Source organism: Bactrocera neohumeralis, chromosome 2, assembly GCF_024586455.1.
Source record: "Bactrocera neohumeralis isolate Rockhampton chromosome 2, APGP_CSIRO_Bneo_wtdbg2-racon-allhic-juicebox.fasta_v2, whole genome shotgun sequence".
Classification (NCBI taxonomy): Eukaryota; Metazoa; Arthropoda; class Insecta; order Diptera; family Tephritidae; genus Bactrocera; species Bactrocera neohumeralis.
The window spans coordinates 17869023-17893392 of NC_065919.1; the positions used below are offsets into that span (position 1 = coordinate 17869023).

At 37.5% G+C, this 24370-nt stretch overlaps 1 protein-coding gene across 3 annotated transcripts in view; it reads left to right on the plus strand.

Annotated features, from left to right (window-relative positions):
- Positions 1-24370, plus strand: part of LOC126751024 (kin of IRRE-like protein 2) — a 513287-nt gene that overhangs the window by 358786 nt on the left and 130131 nt on the right. For all 3 annotated transcript variants that reach the window (XM_050460920.1, XM_050460921.1, XM_050460923.1), the window contains exons 4-9: positions 873-1110; positions 6436-6579; positions 8459-8653; positions 12214-12362; positions 15767-15878; positions 15992-16112. In XM_050460920.1, coding sequence (XP_050316877.1) covers positions 873-1110; positions 6436-6579; positions 8459-8653; positions 12214-12362; positions 15767-15878; positions 15992-16112 — 959 coding nt within the window. The remainder of the gene's footprint in view (positions 1-872; positions 1111-6435; positions 6580-8458; positions 8654-12213; positions 12363-15766; positions 15879-15991; positions 16113-24370) is intronic.

The following is a 24370-nucleotide window of genomic DNA, read 5'->3' on the forward strand; positions in this document are numbered from 1 at the left end:
ATTTCCAATTAGCAAACAAGCAACTAAATCGAAAATCCTTCCTGCCACAAGCACGTCGCATGCAACAAGACATGTAGGAAACTTAATTACTCAAACATATAGCATACACATGTATGTATATAGAAATATACACTCACACACACACGCATGCAGTTTAGTTGCCAGCTGCCTCATACAAAATGCAGGCGAAAGAGCAGTTGTGACAGTAGTTGTTGCTACAGGTGACGGTTGTTGATTGTATATATGTAAACGAAAGTATATAATATTCATATATATGTATATGTGTGTGTGTGTGTGTGTATATATATATATATAACGGAGAAAACTAAAATGTGCTTGGTTTCAACAAATAAAAATGCCTTGCTATGCGCAACTTACATATGAGCATGTTGCCACCATGCTTCTAACTTGGCTATGAGTGTGTAGCACAAGTGGACAGTTGCTTTGTATGACATTGAATAACCGAAAAAATTTAATTTAAAAATTGTGAGCTCTGGTTGCAAAATATTTGCACTTCTCTTGACATTTTTTGGCCTTTCTACTACAAATAGATTGTTGAGTTTCATGCGTAATCTGAAATTTTATTTAGGAAACGCAAAATGTATACCTAAAACTAAAGCTCACTGAAATCATACTTGTTTTCGACTTTACATTTTTAGTTTTATGCTTTGACCGGTTTCGAAGTTAACTTCAGTGACCGAAGCTGCTCGAAATACAGAGGTGCTTTAAATTTGTAAAACTAATAGTTATAAAGTATATTAAAAAATATCAAAATAATTCAATTAATTAATAGTTAAATACATTATCATCTCCATACATGTTCCACACATTTACCTAAACAAATATGTTTTGTCTTTCTCTCTTTCCTGCAGCCTGTTGGCATATATGCGAAAAAATACGAATGGGCCGCCCGACCTTCCAGCAGCAGTGGCGGTAATCTACATCTTGACCTACATCCGCCGCCTATGCAAATCGGCGGCGATTGTTCGCTGTGGATACGTTCGGCGACACTGGACTTCGACGATGGTTTGTGGGAGTGCCAAGTGACGGCGAGTGATTTCACAACACAAGATGCACTCACCAGCCAACCAGTGCGACTGGTTGTCAGAGGTAAGTTGTTTCATTACATTAGTTGGCATAATAAAACTGACGGAGACATTTGAGCGGCATAGCGCCACTTTAGTCAAAGATAAGTGATTAGAAGTAAGGAATTCGTCTGTCTGTTTATACATATACATATATGAGAAGTTATCCCTTCATAACAAACAAGTAATCCCTTGGTAAATCGATCTGAAATTTTGTATACACCTTTTTCTCTCCAATAAACTGATAATTTGCCCAAAATCGCCGTTATCGCACCGCTATGGCATATAGCTGCCAACAACCGACCAATCAGAATCAGAGGGTCCGTGTAGTCTGTCAGATTAGGTATACCCAAGCCAACGGTAAAACTGCACAAATTGTTCAAAATAAATGTAGCAATAGCTGCCTGAAAACTTGACCAACGAGAATCTTTTTCTTCCCAAAAAACTGCTTTTTTCCAAAATCACCGTTAATTAGATCATCTGTGCATGTTGCTGCCAACAATCGTTGAATCAAGTTCTTCTATGGAAATCCTTTTTCGTTGTAGAGATATCTTGACGAAATTTGCCACAGATTATTACCCAAGCCAACAGTAAAATCTCTGAGCAAATTGTTCAAATCGGACACCTATAGCATATAGCTGCCATATAAACTGACCAACGAGAATCTAGTTCTTCAAAGAAATATTTTTTCCTTGATGAGATATCTTGACGAAATTTGGCACAAATGATTATCCAAGCCAACGGTATAACATCTGAATAAATTGTTCAAATCGAACAGCTATAGCATGTTGCTGCTATACAAACCGATCAATTAAAATCAAGTTCTTCTATGGAAATCTTTATTCCTTGATGAGATATCTCGACAAAATTTGCACAGATTATTACCCAAGCCAACGGTATAATATCTGAATAAGTTGTTCAAATCAGACATCTATAGCATATAGCTGCCATACAAACAGACCGATCAAAATCGAGTTCTTCTATGTAAACTTCTTTATTTGTGAAAGGTATTTCAGCTTCGATGCAACCGAAGTTAAAGTAAGTGATTGATAGAAAATTTCAACGTAATCTACTTAGAACTTTAAATACCGAGTCAATTGCGCACTTGTAGATAAGATTGCTGCTAATCAAATGTCGCATCACAAAAATTAACACTTTCAACCACATAGCATACCTTTTATATAAATTTTTTCGCTTTGCAACACTCAAACTTTTCCCACTGCATTCTTTTCACTTCCACTTTATTGCATTTTTTGTATGTTTGTCTTTGAGTAAACCGTTTTTTCTATAGAACAGACTAATTAAATTATGTTGCCTCAAGTTGTCGCCTGTTTTCCAATCAAGCACAATCTAAGCAAAGGTTAACCAAGAAGAAGGAGAAATTGAAAAAAATAATGTGAGCGCAAGCGGAGAAAGTTGAAAGTTGTTACAGCTGAGACCAATTCAGTAATTTGCCATCCTGTAGCACTGGTACAAGCTATGACTGACCTCTTAAAACTTAATTAATTTGAAATCTTATCTAATTTTCCAACACGTTGGCTGCAATTTCCATGGCTTTCAAGGCTTACCTTGCAACCGGTATGCTGCAGCATCCGACATACACAAGCCCTAGCAACTGCGCCCTCGCTTTATGTGCGCTCAAAGAAGAGTATGTGGGTGGTCTGTGTATGTGTGTGTGTTTGCGTATCATTAGCCGCAGATCTATAGAAATATGCATACGTGTGTTTGCATGGAACTAGAAGTGCGGGTAAAAGTACAACAAGGAAATTGACCCTAACGCAGCTGATGACTCCATGCTGTTTAAGCACTTGCACTCTTCGCACCCACCTGCACGTACACGTATGTATGAGTATATAAAGATGTATGTACTCGTTTCAGAACGCTTAGTTGATATGCACCTTGATTTACCTTGTGGTAACAACACTCAACTCAACTCAACACATTTAACATAGAATTAACTGCTATCCATTTACTCATTTTACACAAAGTGCAATTTCGCCTTTAGCTACATTTATATGAAAACTCATTTATATATACCATAAATATATATTTATATACAAAAATATATGAATATGTATGCTCCTGGGTTTAATTAATACAACTCCTTACAACAGTGATATGAAAAATACAAGGACATATGAAAAGTGTACAAGGAAAATTATTGACATAATATTTTTATTTAAAATATGGACTCAGTTTCCTGTAAAAAAAAGAAAACCCAATAACTGCGACTGTACAAACTAAAATGCTTTTGAGAGAAGGGGTTTTCATACAAGAATTTAATTTTTATCATATTTTTTATCATATACATATATAACAGTAGTATTAGCAATTTGATGGATCAGAGCTGGTAGCGTTTCCTTTGACAATACTCCATGCCAAATTTCGTGAAGATACCTTATCAAATAAAAAAATTTGTCCATACAAATCCCTGATTTCGATCGTTCAGTTCGTATGGCAGCTATATGCTTTAGTTCTCCGTTCTACACGAATTCTTCGGTGATTGTAATACTACTTCGAATAATAATCCATCTCAACTTTTGTAAAAATATCTTATCAAATAAAAAAGTTTTGCATACCAGGGTTTGATTTTGATGGGTCTGTGGGCAAATAATAGTAAGACTTTTTATTTTAAATTTCCCACAAACACATATTCGGCGAAATACTTTTTTTTTGCCAGGTTTGTATGACTGTCAATGACATCTGTGCCAAATCTGACATCAAAACAGTCATTAGTGCTTAGTGTACGCTTGTGTTTCTGAAGTAGATAATGTGCATTCGGCGATTTTTACTTTGAGTGAAATTATTCGACAAAGAAGTGCCATTAAATTTTGTGTGCGGAAACAAATTTCTGGTGCCGAAACATTCAGAATGTTGGTAAAGGCATTCAGTGATAATTGTTTGTCGCGAACAAGTGTTTTTGACTGGTATAAATTATTCAAAGAGACTGGAGAAAGCGTTGACGACAAACCACGTCCAAGGCGGCCATCAACATCAACTAGTGATCAACATCAACTGATGACCAACACGTCAATAAAATAAAAGAATTGATGCTTGGGATGACTAACAGTCCGATATCTCATTGGCATCGTTGAAATATCGAAAGCATCAGTGAAAATAATTTCTTTTGGGCCTAAAAAAAGTGAAAACATCATTAGCTCCAAAATCACTAAATATTTTCGAAAAAAACAGCGTCGCGTTAACAATGCTTTCCAACTAGTATGTCATGCAGCATTTTATTATTGGCGATGAGTCTTGAATCTATGCTTATGACCCGGAAACAGACGACCAATCGGCCGAATATCGTGGCAAAGTTGAGCTGAAGCCGAAAAAACATGGCAAAGCAGGTTAAAAATCAACGTTATGTTGACAGTTTTCTTCGCTTATCGAAGTGTGGTACACTTCGAATTCCTTCCGATCGGCCAAACAGTCAACAAGGAATTTTATTTTTTTATGCGTCGCTTGCGCGAAGCTATTTGTAAAAAAAGCCAGATTTATTGCCCGACAACTCTTGGGTTTTGCACCATATTAATGCACCGTCGCATACTGCACTGATTCTTCGTGAGTTCTTGGCTAAATTTTCAACCAATATCGTGCCGCAACTAATGTATTCACCTGATTTAGCTGCGCGTGATTTCTGGCAATTCAGCTTACTCAAACGACCACTCCGGGAAAACCAACTTGAGTCAATTGAAGACATGAAACCGTAACGTGCATTGAAGGCTATTCCGAAAATTGACTTTGGCAACTGTTGATTGGAAAAACGTTGGCACACATATATTGGAGCCAAGGGGGATTTTTGAAGGGACGACATAGATTTTGAAATATAAATTAAGAATTTCAAAATTATAAACAAAGTCTTACTATTTTTTTGCTCATAGTAGTCCGATAGGAACAATTTACTTGCATTTTAAAAAATAGGTAATGTCAAATTTCGTTAAGATATAAAAAACTTTTCCATACATGGACCTGCTTTTTATAGGTCAGTTTGTATAGCAGCTTGTATATTCTATAGTTGTCCATGCTAAACAATTTTTCAAAGATTGTAGTACTACTTACATAATAATATCATAATTTGTGAAGATATTTTTGTAAATAAAAAATTTTCCAAACTATATCCTATACTTGTCCTATATCGACTCTGTCCGACAAATGAGTAGCTTCTTGCGGAGAAAAGAACGTGTGCAAAATTTCTGCTCGGTATCTCATCTGGTTTTCGTATGTTCTGGCTGTTGAAATACTTGATGTCCTCTGACAGTTGGCTTCTGCATTAGATCACCAAAGAGTAAGGCATTTAGTTAGACCACTAAAACAAGCCGGTCCGGTCTCTTCAGTTGGCGCAAACGAGAGCCGATCATGCAAAACATCTCATAAGGTACCATACAAATTTCGTCTATAAACAGAAGCTCTACGTTTTGTCATAGCTGGCGCATCCCTCTCAAATAATTTCCTTCAAATGATTCTCTTGATGCAAAAAGGTATATTTTGCATTATTCAATTTCCGTACTACTGCTTACGGGTTTTGCAATTGCAAATCTAAATTTGATAACTTTAAAGTCATGTGTTTTGCATTATTTGACAATTTTTCTTTTGATCTGCTGGTATTTTATATTCATATTACCACATATTTTTGTTGCGTACGTCTTTGAATTTAAAATTTCCCGATATATATGTATATACTTTCTTTAAGGATATGTACATATATGAGTATATTTAAATAAATAATAATAATTTGTGAAAGCAGCACAAGGGTTTAACAAATGCAGGCAAAACTAGCTTGATCGAGGAACTTTATGAACAGTATTGCCACCTTTTTAGGTTGGAAACTGTTAGCACACAATTTTAGCAACAAGTGCTAGAGGTTTTTCTATTTGAAATATCCTCAAAAAATTCTGCTTATCCACAATTTACTGGATTAGAAAGTAATTTTTTTGTGGCAGACATTTCTAACATTTCCAACTCGACACTACAAACATATACTCGCCAATAATTTACTTAAATAATTTCACAAACAAGGTGCATAAAGCAATAAACCGCTCAACATGCGCAAAACCTAAACGACATTAATGCGCAGAGGCTAGAAGTATGTATGTATGTATATAGAGAGCAAGCGCCCAGTTAACAACAAGACATCACTCATCCGCCCTGTAATAGCGGCTGCGGCATAGCTTTAAGCAACTTTTCTTAATTTGTATTTTATTGGTTTAATTGGCTTTTTTTTGCGATTTTCTCTGCTGGCCATTTCTCGCGGCAACTCAATTAGTTCTCACACCGGTTTTAATATTTTATTCCTCTTCTCTGTTTTAGCACGATATTTATGAATTTTTCTTTTTTTTCTAACATTTTGCAGTGGTGCCACAACGTCCACGCCTGGAGTATGAGGGCGCACATGTTCCACCCGGACATAATATTACCATCGACTCGGGTGCTCTGGCGACCGTTAAATGCGTATCGCACTATGGCAATCCGCCAGCCACACTCAAATGGTATCTCGGTAAGTTGTTTTAGCAAAATACTAGGATTACACAATTCATACTAGGGTTAACACTACATATAGATATAACAAATTATATAAATATACATATATGTATAATACCTTATATAAAGTTAGAAAAAACCATTAGCATTTAAAATACTCTTCGAGCAGCGTATTCGACCCGATCATCTGTCGACTATTTCGAATGGTTATCCCTAAAAGGTTTAGAAATCGTTCGAAATACATATTAATGGGTTAACCTAACACAACTTATGAGTACCATTCGTGTTATATTATTCCTATGAAAACTTAAAAAGCCCTTTAGATCACTTTTAGCTTTTGATAAGCTAGGTTCTACAAGAAATGTACCACAAGACCTTTTCTCCCCAAGAAGCTACTTATCTGTCGGAATGTTGGAACAAACTGAACGATCAGAATCCAGTCGCTGCATGGAAAACTTTCGTATGTAACAAAGGTTGTTGACTTGGCTAAAAGTAAATAAAAGAGACATTGACCAAATTAGATGTAAACATAAGTGTAATCGACCTAAATGTAAACAAATGTTCTTTCCTTAGCTAAATGTAAACAAGGGTTTTTTTCTTTATTAAAAATAAACGAAAGGGTCTTGACCCTACCACATGTAAACAAAGGTTGTTGACTTGGCTAAAAGGAAACGAAAGGGACATTGACGACATTGGATGTAATCAAAAGGATAAGCGACCAAAATGTAAACAAAGGTTGTTGCCTTGGCCAAAGGGTTTTTGTCTTGACTAAAAGTAAAGGAAAAGGTATTGACCCCACCAAATGTAAACAAATGAGTCATTGATACCATAAAATACAAACAAAAGTGTAATTGACCTCTTCAAATATAAATAAAGTTACACCCGTCTCGTTTTTTCAAAAAACTGCGCATTACTCGGAACCGCCGATATCGAAGTACTGTAAGAAATAGCTGACATACAAACTGAGCGATTAAAACGAAAATAAAGATTTCCTTTTTAACAATGCTTTGTATAAGGAAGGCACTTCTGAAGGGCACTAAAGCTTTGTTGCAGTCAAAGTTAACGTTTTTCAAACTCGCTCTGCTAAGTGTAACCCTAGTAAACGCTTAGTTTTTTTTTTATAAACTAATTTAAGCGCACCAAAATTATGTTAACCTTCATACCACGAATGGTTAGGGAAGGATAATAGTTTCATACACTATTATGCTCACCTATAAAGTATGTACGCCCGAAATGTGCACGCTTGGATTATGCCAGCAACTTGCCACATCTGCATGGCCAAAGACTACATAAAATAGCAACATTTTATCAACAACATTTAGTTGGTCCCTTTTTAGCCATTCCTACTTTCGTAATTATTATTATACTTGTAGCTGTCGGCTTAATTACGCATGTATTTGTGTGTGTATCATAATCCATGCAATCTAATTTGCTAATGTCCGGTCAGTAAGTGGCATGTTGACCTAGAGTTGGCGCTGCTTCCACCACCAAAACTGTAATTATACATTTATATATATATATACTTACATACTTCTACTCATGTACACATAATCCCACTAATAATCTGCAACCGCCGCTACCTTAATGCTTTTTAATGCTATTACCACCACTACCGTAATATAAGTATGTACATAGACCTATTATAGGTACCTCCTGTTACCTCCCACATGTACTTACATATTTGTGTGTTATTATATAATTTTTTGGTTCGGGTTTAGTTTTTATTAAGCATATAGTTCCAGGTACTTTTTAAAGCATTACACCTTACAATCAGCTTCCTGAATAATATACCAGTATAGACTATACAATAGTATTCTCTGTTGGTGGACTTTCCTCATAACTCATACCCATTTTTTAATTAAAATCCTTCTTACTCGTTTACTATGTCCTTCCAGGTGACCAAGAAATTCAACCGATTCATCCGCAAATCAACAACACCGAACCGGATAATCCGCGCACCTGGTCGGCAACGTCTGTCGTTCAAGTGACGGCGATGCGTGAACGCCATGGCGACATTTTGCGCTGTCTCGCCTATCATGAATCTTATACGGCGAAATCTGTGCCGGTTGAGGCACGTTTGGATGTAAAATGTGAGTATGAATATGTATCATATGACGTTGCATTTAAAGCATGGCGAAACGAACATGGCAGTATCACGAATAAAATATGTTGATTGCATTGAAAAAGAACTGTATACGACAGTTTTATATCTGATCCTCATACAGTGCTTATCAGTACATTCATATCGAAGACAATTACAAAACAAAATTTCGTATTTCTTCCAAGATGGCAGCGGCGGTAATAGTTCTTTTTTGAGACACAGATATTCTGGTTGTCATCTATTTTAAAATTATGTTTGTTCCTCGCCGTTGAATAAATTTTTTTGCAACATACACTCCTAGTTTTCTTTCTTTTAGTTAATTTTACATATATTGGTCTAAATAGAGACGATATTTTGGCTCCCTTGTGAAACAGCCTGCTGAAAATGTCTGGAACTCATTCTTCATTATGATAATTACTGAACTATCTTCAGTGTTGATAATACGGTAATCTCAGGTGCATCAAAAGAAAAGTGCTAGATTTCCTTGAATGAGCTAAAGTAACATCCTAATATTGCTTGATTAGTGTGTAGAGTGCCTGTTTCCAAAATCAAATTCTTGTTGCTCTGAAACATAGAAAACTACAGATAAATATCAAAAGAAACCATGTATGAACTTAGTTGTCGAAGATGCAATTTTTCTCTCTTTCTTTCTTAAACGACGCTTACGCGGTTATAGCCGAGTTTACAACAGCGCGCTAGTCGTTCTTCCTTTTCGCTGTTTGACGTCAATTGGAGATTCCAAATGTAGTCAGGTCCTTCTCCACGAGGTCTTTTCAAAGGAGAGAGATCTTTTCTTCCTCTGCTTCCCCCGGCGGGTACTACGTCAAAATTTAGTGTTTCTGAGTGTTTTTTTATTCCAACAGCAAGTTGGCCAGCGTAGCCGTGATCTCTTGAACGCTGAAACCTCTTTGGTATCAAACGGCTGGGAGAGGTTATTATCCGACGGTTCTTTTGGTTTTTGAACGTGTTTGCACAGCCGTATTAGTTTTGCGGCGGTACCAAATTCAGACATAGCGACATTAAGGCAGCTTGGTTTCGTCCTGAGGAGGAGGTGTGTGTAGATTCACTTTTCACTGTCTTTTCAGGCGTAAAGCCACGCTGACAAGATCTAATCAGCTTTAATCTTTTACACAATACGCTCGAAAGAATCTTAATGCGATGAGGAGACTTATTCCACATGCACAGATTGTGGGGTCTGCAAATTCACTTTAATATCTTTATTTTTCGTCCGCCATATTCTACAAAGAACACTGATTATGGTCCTTATCAGCTCTTCGCCGTATTTGAATGTGGGCGTGGCAATCCATGGGCCGCCACTTTGTTGTTCTTCAGGCGTATAATTGCTATTCGAACTTCATCCTGGTCGAGCTAGGGAACGTCCACTCCATCGTTATCGATTGGGGAATCAGGTCCACCATCTCCTGGTGTTATACTTTCACTCCATTCCTCTGGTTGGAGAAGTGTTCTCTCTATAATTTTAATATGCTCTGGGCATCAGGCACTACATCATCTCTGTGGGTTCTACAAGAATATACTCCGGTCTTGAAACCTTCTGTTAGTCGCCGCGGCTTTTCGTAGAATTTTCGAGCACCACCCTTGTCGACCAGTCTACTTGGTAATAAATTTTGGTACCTTTTGTCGGAGATATATGTATTTCTTTTAATATTTATCGAAGACTCTATAAAATACATACATGTACGAGTACAAATGATCAGTGATTAGCTGAGTTGCTTTTGCCACGTACATGTCCATCAGTCCATCTACATATACGTGAACTAGCTACTCAGTTTGTAAGATATCGCTCTGAAATTGTCCTATCTTCTCCCCACGAAGCTGATCTATTGTCGGAACCGCCGACATCAGACCCACTATAGCACATAGATGCCATAAATTATGACCGATACAAATCAAGTTCTCGTATGACTATTCCGGAGAACGCCATCCGTGACGGCTTCAATGCTTAGAAATCGCGCTGGCAGCGCTGCATCGAAGCAGAAGGAGCCTCTTTTAAAAGTTTGTAAAGAATTGTAACAACTGGTTGAATAAATGTTTTTAAATGAAGTCAGTCCTATTAGTACTTTCCGGACAAACCCTGTACATATTCCTCAACCACTATCCTTGTTGTCACTGACAGTTTTTTTACCACCAAAATCAATGCTCGATAAGCTCTTGAAGTTGAATGAGTTACATTTTTTTGTACCCTGACATAATTGTGACAAATTAAACCGCAAATCAACGCCAGCAGTAGCAAAAATATAGAACACATATTACTTGTGTGTCAACAGCGGCTGTTGTTGTTGTTATTATTATAGTAAATTCAATTAAATTAATTTTTCGTTTCACTGAGTGCTGGACTATTCATGTCAAGCGTACACATTAAGGTCGACCTAAATTCTTCCGACTCTACGCGCCACTGACTGCCGACCACATCAGTCACACTAAGCCACGCAGTAAGCCACAAATCAGCAAAAGCTTACCCACACACGCACAACTCAGCTACAATTACAGTTGCTAGGCTTATGAGAAGGTCTGCGCATGTGGGCGTCAATGTGTAGCTGTGTTTGTGTATGTGTAGCTATGTTTGTATTTATTCTGCTGTGTAACATTTTCAACAATCTATTTGTTCGCTATAAGCCCAGGTTGTTGTCGGCCAGTCAACCAACGCATCCACCTACCCGCAGCCAACAGTCACTAACCGCTAGCCACCAGACTGTGTGTGTTGACTAGGCAGCCAATATTTCAATTTGGCCGTCAGCCAAGGCAAAGCCAACAAATTTGATCAGTTGCCTTACCAATACCAGCTAGACGGTGAGTGCATCAGTCCCGCCAACTATGCGCTGCCTTAAAAGCTTTTCGGCGGCTATTTCACCTTATTTTGGTTGCACCAACACCAACAACGCGCCAACAATGACGCCGACGCGGCCACAGCGAAAATCAATTAAATTAACTGTGAATTTACACATTTCCGCGTGTATGCGGCCACCACGCGGCAGCCCCAACGCCAACGTCGGTTGGGCGAGAAGCAACAACATTTGTATGCCTGCGGTCTACCGTACACGCGAATATATAGTATATACGTGTATGTGTAGTATCCAGGTGTGTGTGTAGGCGCGCTTTCTAACAGTGTGTCTGTCTGTCACAATGCGACTTTGTCTCTGCGCTTTTGCTTGCTTTTATTTACCTTTAATATTCCATTTATGGCTTATTGCTTTTATTGTTTTTGTTATTGTTTTGTGTATTTTTGTCTTAGTCGCTTTTGTTATTTTCCTTTTCAGTGCCCAAAAATTTCGACATAAATCCTTTAGCCTTAAGAATTTTATTGCTTTCTTAACGGTTTTATTATTGCTGTCAATAGCAAAGCTCGTCACAGCTCCACACGCACAGCAGCTCGGTTCAGCTCAGTTTAGCTCAGTTCAGCTAAGGTGCCGTTGACCGGCAGCGCTCCAGCCAACACATTTATTATTATTGTTACAATTTTATGCTTCCGTTGCGCATTGTTTTCCTTTCATTTGTGTTGTTTGTATTTTCACAACTTCCATCTTGTTGCAGATGCGCCAACCATCCGTCTAATTGGCTCACCGGAAATCGACTTAGAGGAGGATAAGGATGCGCTTATCCTACGTTGCGTTGCCGATGCCAATCCACCGGCAAGTATTGTGTGGCGGCGTGCGGGTCGTTCGGAAATCGCCAGCTTGCAGGTGAGTGAAATTTCCTAGAATAACATGGCGTATACAGTGTTACAACAATAACAGCAACTGCTCTGTGGGGAAATTGTTTAAGCACTGGTAAATGCACTTACATATACTCGTTTATGGGGAAGTTGAATTTAGTGCGAAATGGCAGCTGACTTAGAAGGTCGTGGTATTCTAAATTGAGAGTTACATATTGATATCTCGAGAGTGTGGGCGAATAAAACGGTTATTACTTTCAGATACATTGTGGTTTAATTTTTTGGTAGTTCAAAGAAATGACAGACAGATTTTCGATCGAAATTTTTCTCAAAGAGATTTAAAGTTTATAAAAACACCTAACCTAGAAGGTCTTGGTATTACAAATTTCAGAGTTATATATTGATATCTCGAGAGTGTGGGCGAATAAAACGGTTATTACTTTCAAATACATTGTGGTATAATTTTTTGGTAGTTCAAAGAAATGACAGACAGATTTTCGATCGAAATTTTTTTCAAAGAGATTTAAAGTTTATAAAAACACCTAACCTAGAAGGTCTAGGTATTACAAATTTCAGAGTTACATATTGATGTCTCGAGAGTGTAGACGAATATTACTTTCATTTACCGTTTAGTTATATTTTTTTTAGTAGTTCAAAGAAAACGACTGAGAGATCACCGAACGAAATTTCCCAATGAGATTTAACTCTCTAAGTTTATAGAAATAAACATAGTGCTCACCAAAATGAAATATATTATATATAATAATCTTTATATATAAAAAGTACGTGTCACGTTGTTTGTCCGCGATAAACTCCTAAACTACTGAACCGATTTTAGTAAAATTTAGCATACTGTGTCCAGTTCGAACCAACTTAGAAGATAGGATAGTAAAAACAATTCATAAATAAAAAATACATTGAAAGCTCTATTAAATGGACGTTCTATTAAGCGGACATCTCCATTAACCATGCGCATTGGCCGGTACTATTTATTCATCTCTCTTAATGACGATAACAATGGAAAGGTCAAAGAAGTCAGAGATTTATTACAGGAGCTTAACATCTCTTATGATGTCATCGAATCAACTCATTTTGGTAAATATTTTGGGTATGAGGCATACGATGGCAAATGAAGATGCTTCACAACGTAGTTGAGGACCCTTTATCCATCAAATGCATCATTACTGGTGAGAAGATATGTGTTTATGAATATGACGTCGGAACTGTCTAACATTCTGGCGAGTGATGCTCCATAAATATCCCGAAATCGAAAAAACCAAAGTTTTCTAAAAACGCTGCAGGATATTTCTATTGTTTCCAATTAATATATCATAAAATCAATTCAATTTTTCACTATTCCGGATGTATTTCTACCAGAAAACACACAGAAATCTTGAAGCTATGTGGTTTTCATATCTCTTGAATATCAAAATTCTGAAGGTAAACACATTTACGGGAATTTAACATTTTTATTCGGTTTACCTTAGGTTAGATAGCGGATCTCTCATCAAGGCGGGAAAGTCTCATTTAGACTATTATGTACAGTCGTCTGTAAAACCACATGAGAAACACCTGTGTGCCTGAACCTATCAAAAATCTGCTTATATTTTTTATATCTATTTCCGCTATTTTAGTTGGATGTCTAAAAACAAATTTTTCGCTAGTGTTGTCTCTTCCAGCGCCTTCCACCAAACAAAACTTTCGTAAAACAAGCGGTGTAACCGATGCTTCTTTTCCCTTTCCTCGATATTGGGTTTTCACGAAAAAATGAGATCTTTATACACGCCGAACGTGAGTTCTTCCCATTGATGGTAGATGCGCCTCTAGTAAGTACTAATTTGTACTTCCTAGTCAATAAATCCAGTTCGAGTACGCCTGAGTTAGCTCGTACACGGCACACAAAAACTTTCCCTCAGTCATGAGAGCTACATTTGCCGGGTATGCAATCCCCTGGCAACTGACTTCCTCCAACTTTTCCAGAAGATTATTAACAACCGTGATCCAGAGATGTGGCGTGAGAACTTTCTTTTCGTAGGTGCCCCACTCACATGATGACAGCTTCCAGCGGAAAGTTGTTGAATGCTCCCTCGATATCGAGAAAGATAGTGTTTTAAACACTCGAGTCAGAGACAACAGAGTAAAAGATTCTCGATATCGAGGAAAGTCCTCGTTCAAACTGCTAGTTTCACTCCAGTCGAGCCAGAGACAAGAGTGTGAAATGCCCTCGATATCGAAGAAGGTCCTCGCTCAAACTCATTGTTCCTTATGGTCCACACGAACAAGAGACAAGAGTGTGAAAGGCCCTCGATATCAAAGAAGATCCTCACTCAAACTCCTAGTTCCACTCTACTAGAGCTAGAGACAAGAATGTGAGACGCCTCCGATATTGAGGAAGATCAACGTTCAAACTTCTTGTTCCTTATGGTCCACTCGAGACAGAGACAAAAGTGTGAAAGGCCGTGTCCACTTACATACCTTTGCATATAAAGTCGATTTCTTAGGATACTACTCCTTAAGTTCAGACCAATTGAAATCCTTGGCCGTTACATACGATCTCCTACCGGCCCTCGGGATAAACGCGACTCTAACCAGCCTCCAAGCTCGAGGAACATATTCCAATCTAATGCAGTTCACAACTGGCTGATAGTTGCACAAAAACGTGATACGCTGCAGCTGTGTTGGTTTATAGCCATCTGGCCATGGACCGGGATCTGGAATGGTTTAAATGAATTGATCGCCCATATTAGGCGACTTTCATCCAGAAGGGTCGCAAAAGATGCGCAGTTCGCGTCCGGCATTCCGCGAGCTACTATCCCAGGATAAAGAATACTCCAAAGGTGAGTGCCTAGGAGCAGTTTAAAGGTACCTGACTGCTCAGAGTCCAGCTACCATTCCCATTCTTTAAATACCCATCCATACGTCGCTGGTTCATATTCGGCTGAAACCACTACAACTCGTTTACATATACTGATCCAAAAATATTTAAAGAAACTTGAATCTATCAGTAATAAATATCATCCCTAAGTACTAGTATTGAGTACCGAGGCTTCAAAAAACTTTTAGATGTTCCATAAACAACAAATATGACAATGTCGTATGACATATGAAGTAAAATGGAAATTTTATTGGTGTTGGTCTAGGATGATAGATCATTCGACTAGGAGAAACCTCAAAGGTTTTAAACAACGGATTCGTTAATGGCTTTCATTTTGAATATCTTAATTCGAACTTAATTTTGCTATCCTTTGTTAAAAGTTAAACTCTTACAAAAATAGTTTAAGAATCGGAATTTAAATTTTTACAATTGGGACAACATGACTTTTAGATATACATACATATGTCTGTTCTTAAGTTGGCCTCATTTTACTTGTACTTTCATATTTTAATTACTTTTATCACTAATTTCCTTCGCTTCTCTTTTCGTGCTCACAGGAAACACTGCAACTGCGACCTGTAGGCCGTCGTGATGCCGGACTCTACACATGTCAAGCCCAAAACTCGGTGGGCACCTCAGAGCAGCTCTCCGTTCAGTTGGACGTTAAATGTAAGCATCTTTATTTCAGCGTTCTACCATAAGCAATTTAAGGTCATCTTTAAATACATCGCTCACTGTCCATCACTCACCATTTTTTCATTTTTCGTTTTTCCCTTTCGCAGATCCGCCAAAAATAGTTTCGGCTGGACCGGATCGACTTACTACAGCACCATTATTCAGTCCAGCCGCATTTGAGTGCGTCGCCGAAGGCAATCCGATGCCTAGCTACAAATGGGTGCAGAGGTAAGTGCATTAGCTGAAAGCAAAATATTAATACTTTTATTTATGAAAGCGCCGAACGTAATTTAGTTTGCGTCTCAATATTTTGGTTGACAGCACACAACTTTAATCCACTGCGCCATCAAATGTCGCCTTAAAGCTATTTTTCACTTTTCGCTCCGTCAAAAATTTAGCAGCATGAGTACTCGTGCAGTGAGGACGAATTTCATATTTCAATAGCCGTTGGCGGCAGTCAATCCTTTCGCGTCTGACTTACTATATAATCCATTTCAACATGGCGCAGTAACAGGTTTATCACCACAAGCGACCACAAGTTGTGCCTACAAGCCTACGGTCGTATTAATGCCATCTACAAACACACACGCACGTACACACAAGCTTCACCGGTGCCACGTTGGTGGCTGTGAACGGCAAATGTTCAATTTAAATTTTCCACGAACCGTTGCTCGCCGTTGCTGCACTTCTCCGAAAGTTGCCGTGTAAATGGTCCGTGTTGTCACGAATATTTGGTATTTTATTGTTGTTTTTTACTTTGCCGCGTACACTTTTACGCAGCAGTTGCAATTTGGTGTCACCCTCGAGGTGTCTCCGCATGCTGCAGCAACACTGCTCGCTTCGTTAGCCGACGCAGATTTGACTGCGGGCTACACTGCTTGCCACTTTTCCGCTTGAGTTGAGTAAGCTGCGGTTGTGTGTGTTACAGGGTTGCCGTTATGTGAAGTACGGATATTTTGCAATCACTTTCATTATTGTGTTACGTTTATGATTCGTGATGCGCACGTTTGGGATAACGCTTAGAAAGGAGAAGCAAAATAAAAGCAGATGAAACCATCGATTTTAATCGCGCTTACACAATGTTTTCTCGTTGTCATCAGTAAGTTTAAATTTTTGGGACCCATAAAGAAGAAGTCAAAACTCAGCTTTCCAGCTTTCCTTCTTTAAGTCTAACATAAAGACTAACACAATGAAACTTCGAAAAACTCACCACATAGTTCACATTATTATCCTCTCCAAATTCTAGTGCCACTCAGGTTTCCTTAGTTTAGAGCCCTCAAAACCAGGCGTGAGTTTGACAAATTATTCTGGGGGATCGGAAAACAGTATTAAATTTTTGGCTTTCAGGTTTTATTAAATATATATTTGAGAGTATGAAATGTCAATTTAAAAACATTTTCTTATAAAATGGTATCTACTGGGCCAATCAACGAAATCACCTTTTTCAAGACCAACACTAAAGGTGGCACTGATACTATCAATTCGAGCTATATAAAGCAAAATCAGAAACAGAATCTACATAGGATTTAAATCTATAAATCCAAATGCTTTTAGCTCTACAACAATTTAGCGTAGAATTTCAGAATGTCAAACTACTAAAAGAAAGTATAATTTTTTAATTAAAAAAAATTGAATACTAACCAAAAAGTATGTGGTCTACTAGATATTGTTGTTATAAAGATCAATGTCGTCGTATATCTCGTACAGCTCATCGGTCCATCGAATGCGATATTCGCCGTGGCCAACGTGCAAAAGACCATAAATCTTTCGCAGAACCTTTCTCTCGAAAACTCGTAACGCCGACTCATCAGATGTCGTCATCGTCCATGGCTCTGCACCATATAGCAAAAGTCACTTTGTTCGTCAAGAGAGGACTTTAATTCCCAGTCCGAATTAGAACCTATTGGCAAGAGTTATTCTGCGTTGGATTTTGAGGCTGACGTTGTTATTGGTGGTAATGCTGGTTCCAAGATAGACGTAGATAGAATTATCTACGACTTCAAAGTTATGACTATCAACAGTGACGTGGAAGCCAAGCCGCGACTGCGACTGTTTGTTTGATGGCAGGAGATATTTCGTCTTGCCCTCGCTCACCAACAGATCCATTTGTTTCGCTTCTTTTTCCATTCTGGAGAAAACACAACTAACGGCGCGATTGTTGAGGCCAATTATATCAATATCATCGGCGTACGCCAGCAGCTGTACACTCTTATAGAGGATTATACTTTCTTTTTTTAGTTCTGCAGCTTGAACTATTTTCTCCAGAAGTAGGTTAAAAAAGTCACACGATATCGAGCCGCCTTGTCTGCAACCTCGTTTGGTACCGAACGACTCGGAGAGGTTCTTTCCGATCCTGACGGAGCTACTATCAGACCTAGTTTAGTATTTTTTATTTTCAGTGTAGTTCTTCATTTGAGTTCAAGCTTAATGAACTTGTGTACAAATTTTGGTTTGCGGAATCTCTAAAACGCTGTAGCAGCAGCGCATATCCCATATAAACAGAACCAACAGCTGTCTAGAAGATATATAATGGAAATAGCTGTCTTCGATCAGCCATTTATTTACTCGCTTCTGCTCTCTTGTCAAATAAATTACATGTAAAAGCAACAACAAAGTTACCAAATTGGAATCGTACAAGAGAGTATGCGGATAACTCTTTAAAGTGATATAGACGCTATCTTCAATGCTACCAAATTTTTCTTGGCCATTTTAGATCAGTTTTATTATTGTGAATGGTTCAAATGAAAATACAAATTTCGCTTTTTTCTTGTATTTTTAAAACATAAGACTTAGTTCTAGGAAAATCGGAGACAGTTAATATTATTATGTAAAAAGTTATAAAATCCTAAAGCAATATTACTCAAAACGACAAACTTAACTTAATCAAAACTTCCATCGCATGCGGACTTACTACCTTTGACTTCAAAGTAAACTTTCATACATAAATAATGTTAATACTTGTATGATTTACCAAAATACTATAGCTTAGGTAGCTTTAATAGCACAAAACCTAAAGCAAATGGTTATTCAATCTACCGTTCTCAGAAAAAGTAGGTCCTTACATTTTTAAACTACACACCAAGAGTATTCTCATAGCTCAAGCAGCAAAATGTGGTGCAAAGATTTTTCATTATTGCCTCCACACCGCCAAATAGACAATTTTATTTCTGCTCATTCTCGAAATATTGCGTAGTCGAAAAAGTCGTTTCATATTTCTAATAGAACTTCAAATTATTTAATTTTTTATATTTATGCTAATAAATAAATAAACAAATATGTACCATTTTGGTCAACCACTTTATGCCATTTTTTCGCTAGAGACATTATACCATCAGTTTAAAACTTTCAACAAAGTAAATCGAAGTTTCGAAATTTCCAGAACGGAAGCGAGCAAACCAACCAAAATGAATTGATACAGCATCATCTCTGTAAACTTCACAAATTTCATTGGTGGCTTGCGTGGCATTATTCATTTTTTTATACAAAAATTTCAAAATATAGCGAGTTACTTCATTATTTTCACTCACTTTTGAACAGCTGTAACTTTTTTCAACTTAGCCGATTTTTATTTTTTATTTTTTTTGATTAAATGAAGCTTAATATCTTAACTTTTCAACGTTATATGGTAGGAAACAATGTGATTCGTAGCACTACAGATATACGACTGCAACGACATCTATTGACAAAATATGAAAAGACTTTTTCGACTACACAATACTTCCCACAAACTCATATATATGGTATACATATGTGTTATATTTATAAATATAGTTAAGTTTTAATATTTTCGAGCAAGATACATCGCTTGTCTTTTCAATTTCATCGAATACGGTCGTTCAACTAATTTTGTCCTTAATCCTTTTTTGCTGGCTGTCTTTCTCATATCATTTTATCACTCATACGCCGTGTGGCACAAGCATTCGCATTATACTTTTATATGGCTAATTAGCAGCAAGTTGTATAATATATTCTCTGAATACGTTGTTAACTCAAAAAACTCTGTTTCCCACACCGTCATACTGATATTTTCTGCTCATTTGACTTTAAAATCCGGCTTATCGCCGGCTTAAATTTGCGTACGGACAGATAAATATATCGCTCAACAATTTGTGTTCGCTCATTCGACTATTTCTTTTTGCTGGCAATTAAAATGCTATATTCGTGGGCGTTACTGTTTACATGTTAATATGATATTTACTTACACAGTACGTGCTTATATATACTTATATATTTATGTGTGCGTGTATGTGTCTATAGCGGCATTGTCTGCTGACTGCTGAAATGAGCTGAAATTAAAGTCATTTGACAGTTAAAGAAAAATAAACTACACAGTCATATACACGCACATACACACACACACAAATGAGTGTTTTATGCACTCGTCAAGCAGCGTGTTTCCGCTTCCTGTTTGCGGTTTTGCACACAGCTGCTACATCCGCCACCAAGGCGTTGCTACGTGCGCCGCCGACATTCTCAACTTCACTTCGCATTCTAGTTGTTATTGTTTCTTCTGTCTCTCTGCGGTTGTAAGCTATACATTTATTTGCGCAACATCGCTTCAATTGTCTTCTTATATTCTTCTTGTTGTTTTTTTCTTTTTTTTGTTTCATTTGTTTATTTTGCTCAACGTTTGCAGTGCCGGCGCTTGCGGCATTTCACCATTGCTGTTGCACGTTTTTTTTTTAATTAGCAGTGTCAGGAAATTGTGCGCCGTCAGCGCGCAAACGTACGACTGATTGCTACTTTCTTGAGCCATACAATGCGTTTATGCGCCGACGAAATTCAACTGTAAGTTGTGTAATTAGAAAAGGAAAGATGGCAGCGATAAGAATTTTTAATAAGAGAAATATTGAAGACAATTAAAAAAGATGAAGTCGTACGATATTTAATTGGCTTCCTTTCTCAAAAATTAAATTTCGTACTTAACTTATTTGGGTTCATAACTGTTATGCGACAAATTGGAGGTTCGAGTCCCGAATGAATTAAATATTAAAATTTTAGAAGTTGATTCTCTTATAGCAGTCTTTACAGCAGTCTTTTCGTATTTTGTCAATAGATGTCGTTGCAGTCGTATATATCCAATGCTACCAATATCATTGTATCATGTCATGTGTGTTGGAAAGGTGAGATTGTAGGCTTCATTTAACCAAAATTAAATTCGGGGAAATTTAAAAAAAACTTACAGCTATTCAAAAATGAGTGAAAATAATAACGAAATTCGCTCTATTTTGAAATTATTTTTATAAAAAGGGGAAGAATGTCACGCAAGCCACCAATGAAATTTGTGAATTTTACGGAGACGATGCTGCATCAGTTCGTGTAGCACAACAATGGTTCGTTCGCTTCCGTTCTAGAAATTTCGATATGAAAGATGCACCTTACTCTAGTCGACCTAACGTTGAAAAAGTCGATGAAATTATGGAAAAGATTGTCCAGAACCGTCACATAAGCGGCCATGACATCGCTGAGGAGCTTAACATTCATCATCAAACGGTTTTGAACCATTTAAAAAAGGCTGGCTACAAAAGTAGCTCGATGTTTGGGTAACACATGAACTCTCTGTGAAAAATTTAATGGACCGATATATCATCTGTGATTCTTTGCTGAAACGAAATGAAATCGAACCATTTCTGAAGCGAATGGTAACAGGAGATGAAAAGTGGATCAAATACGACAAGAATGTGCGAAAAGATCATGGTTCAATGGTGGTAAAGCTCAACAAATGGTCGCAAAGCCAGGATTGACGCCTCGAAAGGTTATGCTGAGTGTTTAGTTGGATTGGAAAGGAATCGTCCACTATGAGCTGCTCCAGCCTGTTCGAACCGTTGATTCTACATTTTACTGTCAACAACTGATAAAATTGAAGCAAACTATCGAAAACAATGACCAAAACTGATCAACAGAAAGGGCTTCGTCTTCCATCAGAACAACGCTAGACCACACACCTCTTTAATGACTCGGCTAAAACTGAGAGAGCTTGGCTGGGAAGTTTTGATTCATCCACCAAATAGCCCTGACCTTGCACCATCGGACTACCATTTGTTTCGGTCAGTGCAGAACTCCCTTAATGGAGTAAAGTTGGCTTTCCATTGTAGCCTATGAAAATTACTTGTGCAGTTTTTCGCCGAGAAACCAGAAAAGTTTTACACTGATGGAATAATGTCTCTAGCAGAAAAATGGCAAAAAATGGTCGACCAAAATGGTACAAAATTGGTTCATTAAAATGCATTATAAATATAAAAAAAAAAGTTGAAGTTTGATTAGAAATGCGAAACGACTTTTTCGACTACCCTGTATATTGGAACGACATTAAGATCTCCAATAACTTTAAGATGGTAAACGTTCGTTATTTTCGGTTGACGTTTTTCAGATTTCCTATTTTGATTAAAGGAATACAAGCAATCTGTATACACAGAAATAAGGCACTGAAAAAGAACACAAAATGTTCTCTGATACTTTATGAAGAAGAAGTAAAAGAAGAAAAAGAACACAAAATGTTCTCTGATACTTTATGAAAGCGAAGTAAATAACATTCAAATTTCGCAAGAATCAGTTATAGGTAAATCTAACCGGTATAATATTGCCTAACCACTTATGGACATATAAATAGCTTTGGCTCTTACGTCTCAGCGCTCTTCAGACCTAGTCAACTTTTCTATCACGGCAGCTGCATCTCAATGCATATACCATCCGATCAAATTTGACACGGACTGCCAAAAAAAATCCCCAAACTTTATTGTGTATAAATATTTGCAAACTGCTTCAAAATAAGCTCCTGAGCTAATAAAAAGTTGGTAAGAATTTTTGCAATTTTCTTTACACTTGTTATAAACCTTATCTGGGACTAAAGGTCATCCCTTCCTTCAGCGAATTTTAGTTTTTTTCGGTTTTGGCTCATTTTTGGAGCGTCCTCTACTAGATTGTTGCACTCTTTCCACGTCATATTCGTAAACCAACGGCTCGTCATCATTTGTCAAACATTTATTTGAACACCACTTGACGTTATTTTTGCAAAAGGTACAGATTTTTTGTTACAAGTCTAGCTTTAACACGCTGTATAAACAAATCTTTAACCGAATTGTTATGAATGGATTAATCAGAGATGTTGCGCTCCTCTGCTATCTCTCTGCTGCCAAGGCGACAATTTTCAAGTACTGCCACGCTAAGTGTTTCGATGTTTTCATTAACAGAGATTGATGGACGTTGACTTCACGACTTTCACTTAATACCTTTGCCACTCAAAATCTTGTGTTCGTGAAAAAGTTAACTCCATAAATACTTCTGCTATATTTTTAATTATTTTGTGGCCGAAATTTCAGTAGACACAAAAGATTTTAAGGCAACTTGTTGTTCAATTTTTTTCGATGATAAAAATCGTAATACAAACTTTTCGCTCTCAAACACGCACCTATTGACATATGAATATTTAACTGGAGCAATCCGATTAAAATTTAATCAGAATATATATTATATAGTACCAATATGCCAATGGCGATAATTGTGAATTCTTAAGACTTCTGGAATTTCAATAGTTTCCTAGTTTATAAAAGGTGTCTGCCCTCACAATCATCAAGCCTCACAAAATTATCATGTGCTAGGGCTATGTGAGTCGCTGTGACAGAGGGGAGGGCACGTTAGACCTTAGGTCGTGGTGCAAATCCCACATACAGTCCGGAAAGAATCAATATCTAATACCTGTTCCACAAATGCTTGCACCCTGGTTTTGGTCTATCAAGTATTGTACAAATGACACCTGGCTTTCTTATATATACAGTTGTCAGAAGACTAAATATTAATAAAAGTGGCCAAGCATTTTGATTTGAGATAAGCATATGTACGTTACATTTATTGTTATTTTAGCTGCTTGCAGTGCAAATAAAAAAGCTACAACAACAGTAACTAATTACAAGACACGTACATGTGTGAGCAATGAGCTAAATAATGACTGTCACTAATGTTGTGGTGGTGCTGGTAATGTTGACAAAATATTCACTTACACTGCGCCACACACACACACACACATATATATATATATATATATATGTATGTAACAGCTTGCTCATGTGCTTCCTGCTAATTAGCATGCAAAGCGACTGCCGGTCGAAGGAAAGCGAAAGGAAGCGGCACAGCGATAGCGGCAATTGCAACCGCAGCCACAGCGAAAAAACGGCATACAGCCAACAACAAACAACAAAAACCGCAACAATAACAACACATAATACATAATACAAGTTCGAGTATATGCATGAAGATGTATACATGTGTATGTGTGTGAATAAGCACGTGCTGGCTATTTCTGCTTTGCACGCATGCCCATACGTGGCAAATACCAAGTGCGTGTGTATGTGTGTGGTGGCAATAATAAGTTTTTCATTTGTTTTGTAATTCTGGTTTTTATGAACTTCCGACTAAATGTGTAAATATATTAATGCCGCAGCGTAAACACATGTAGCTGCGAAAGTCCTGCCGCCATGTACCTATATAAG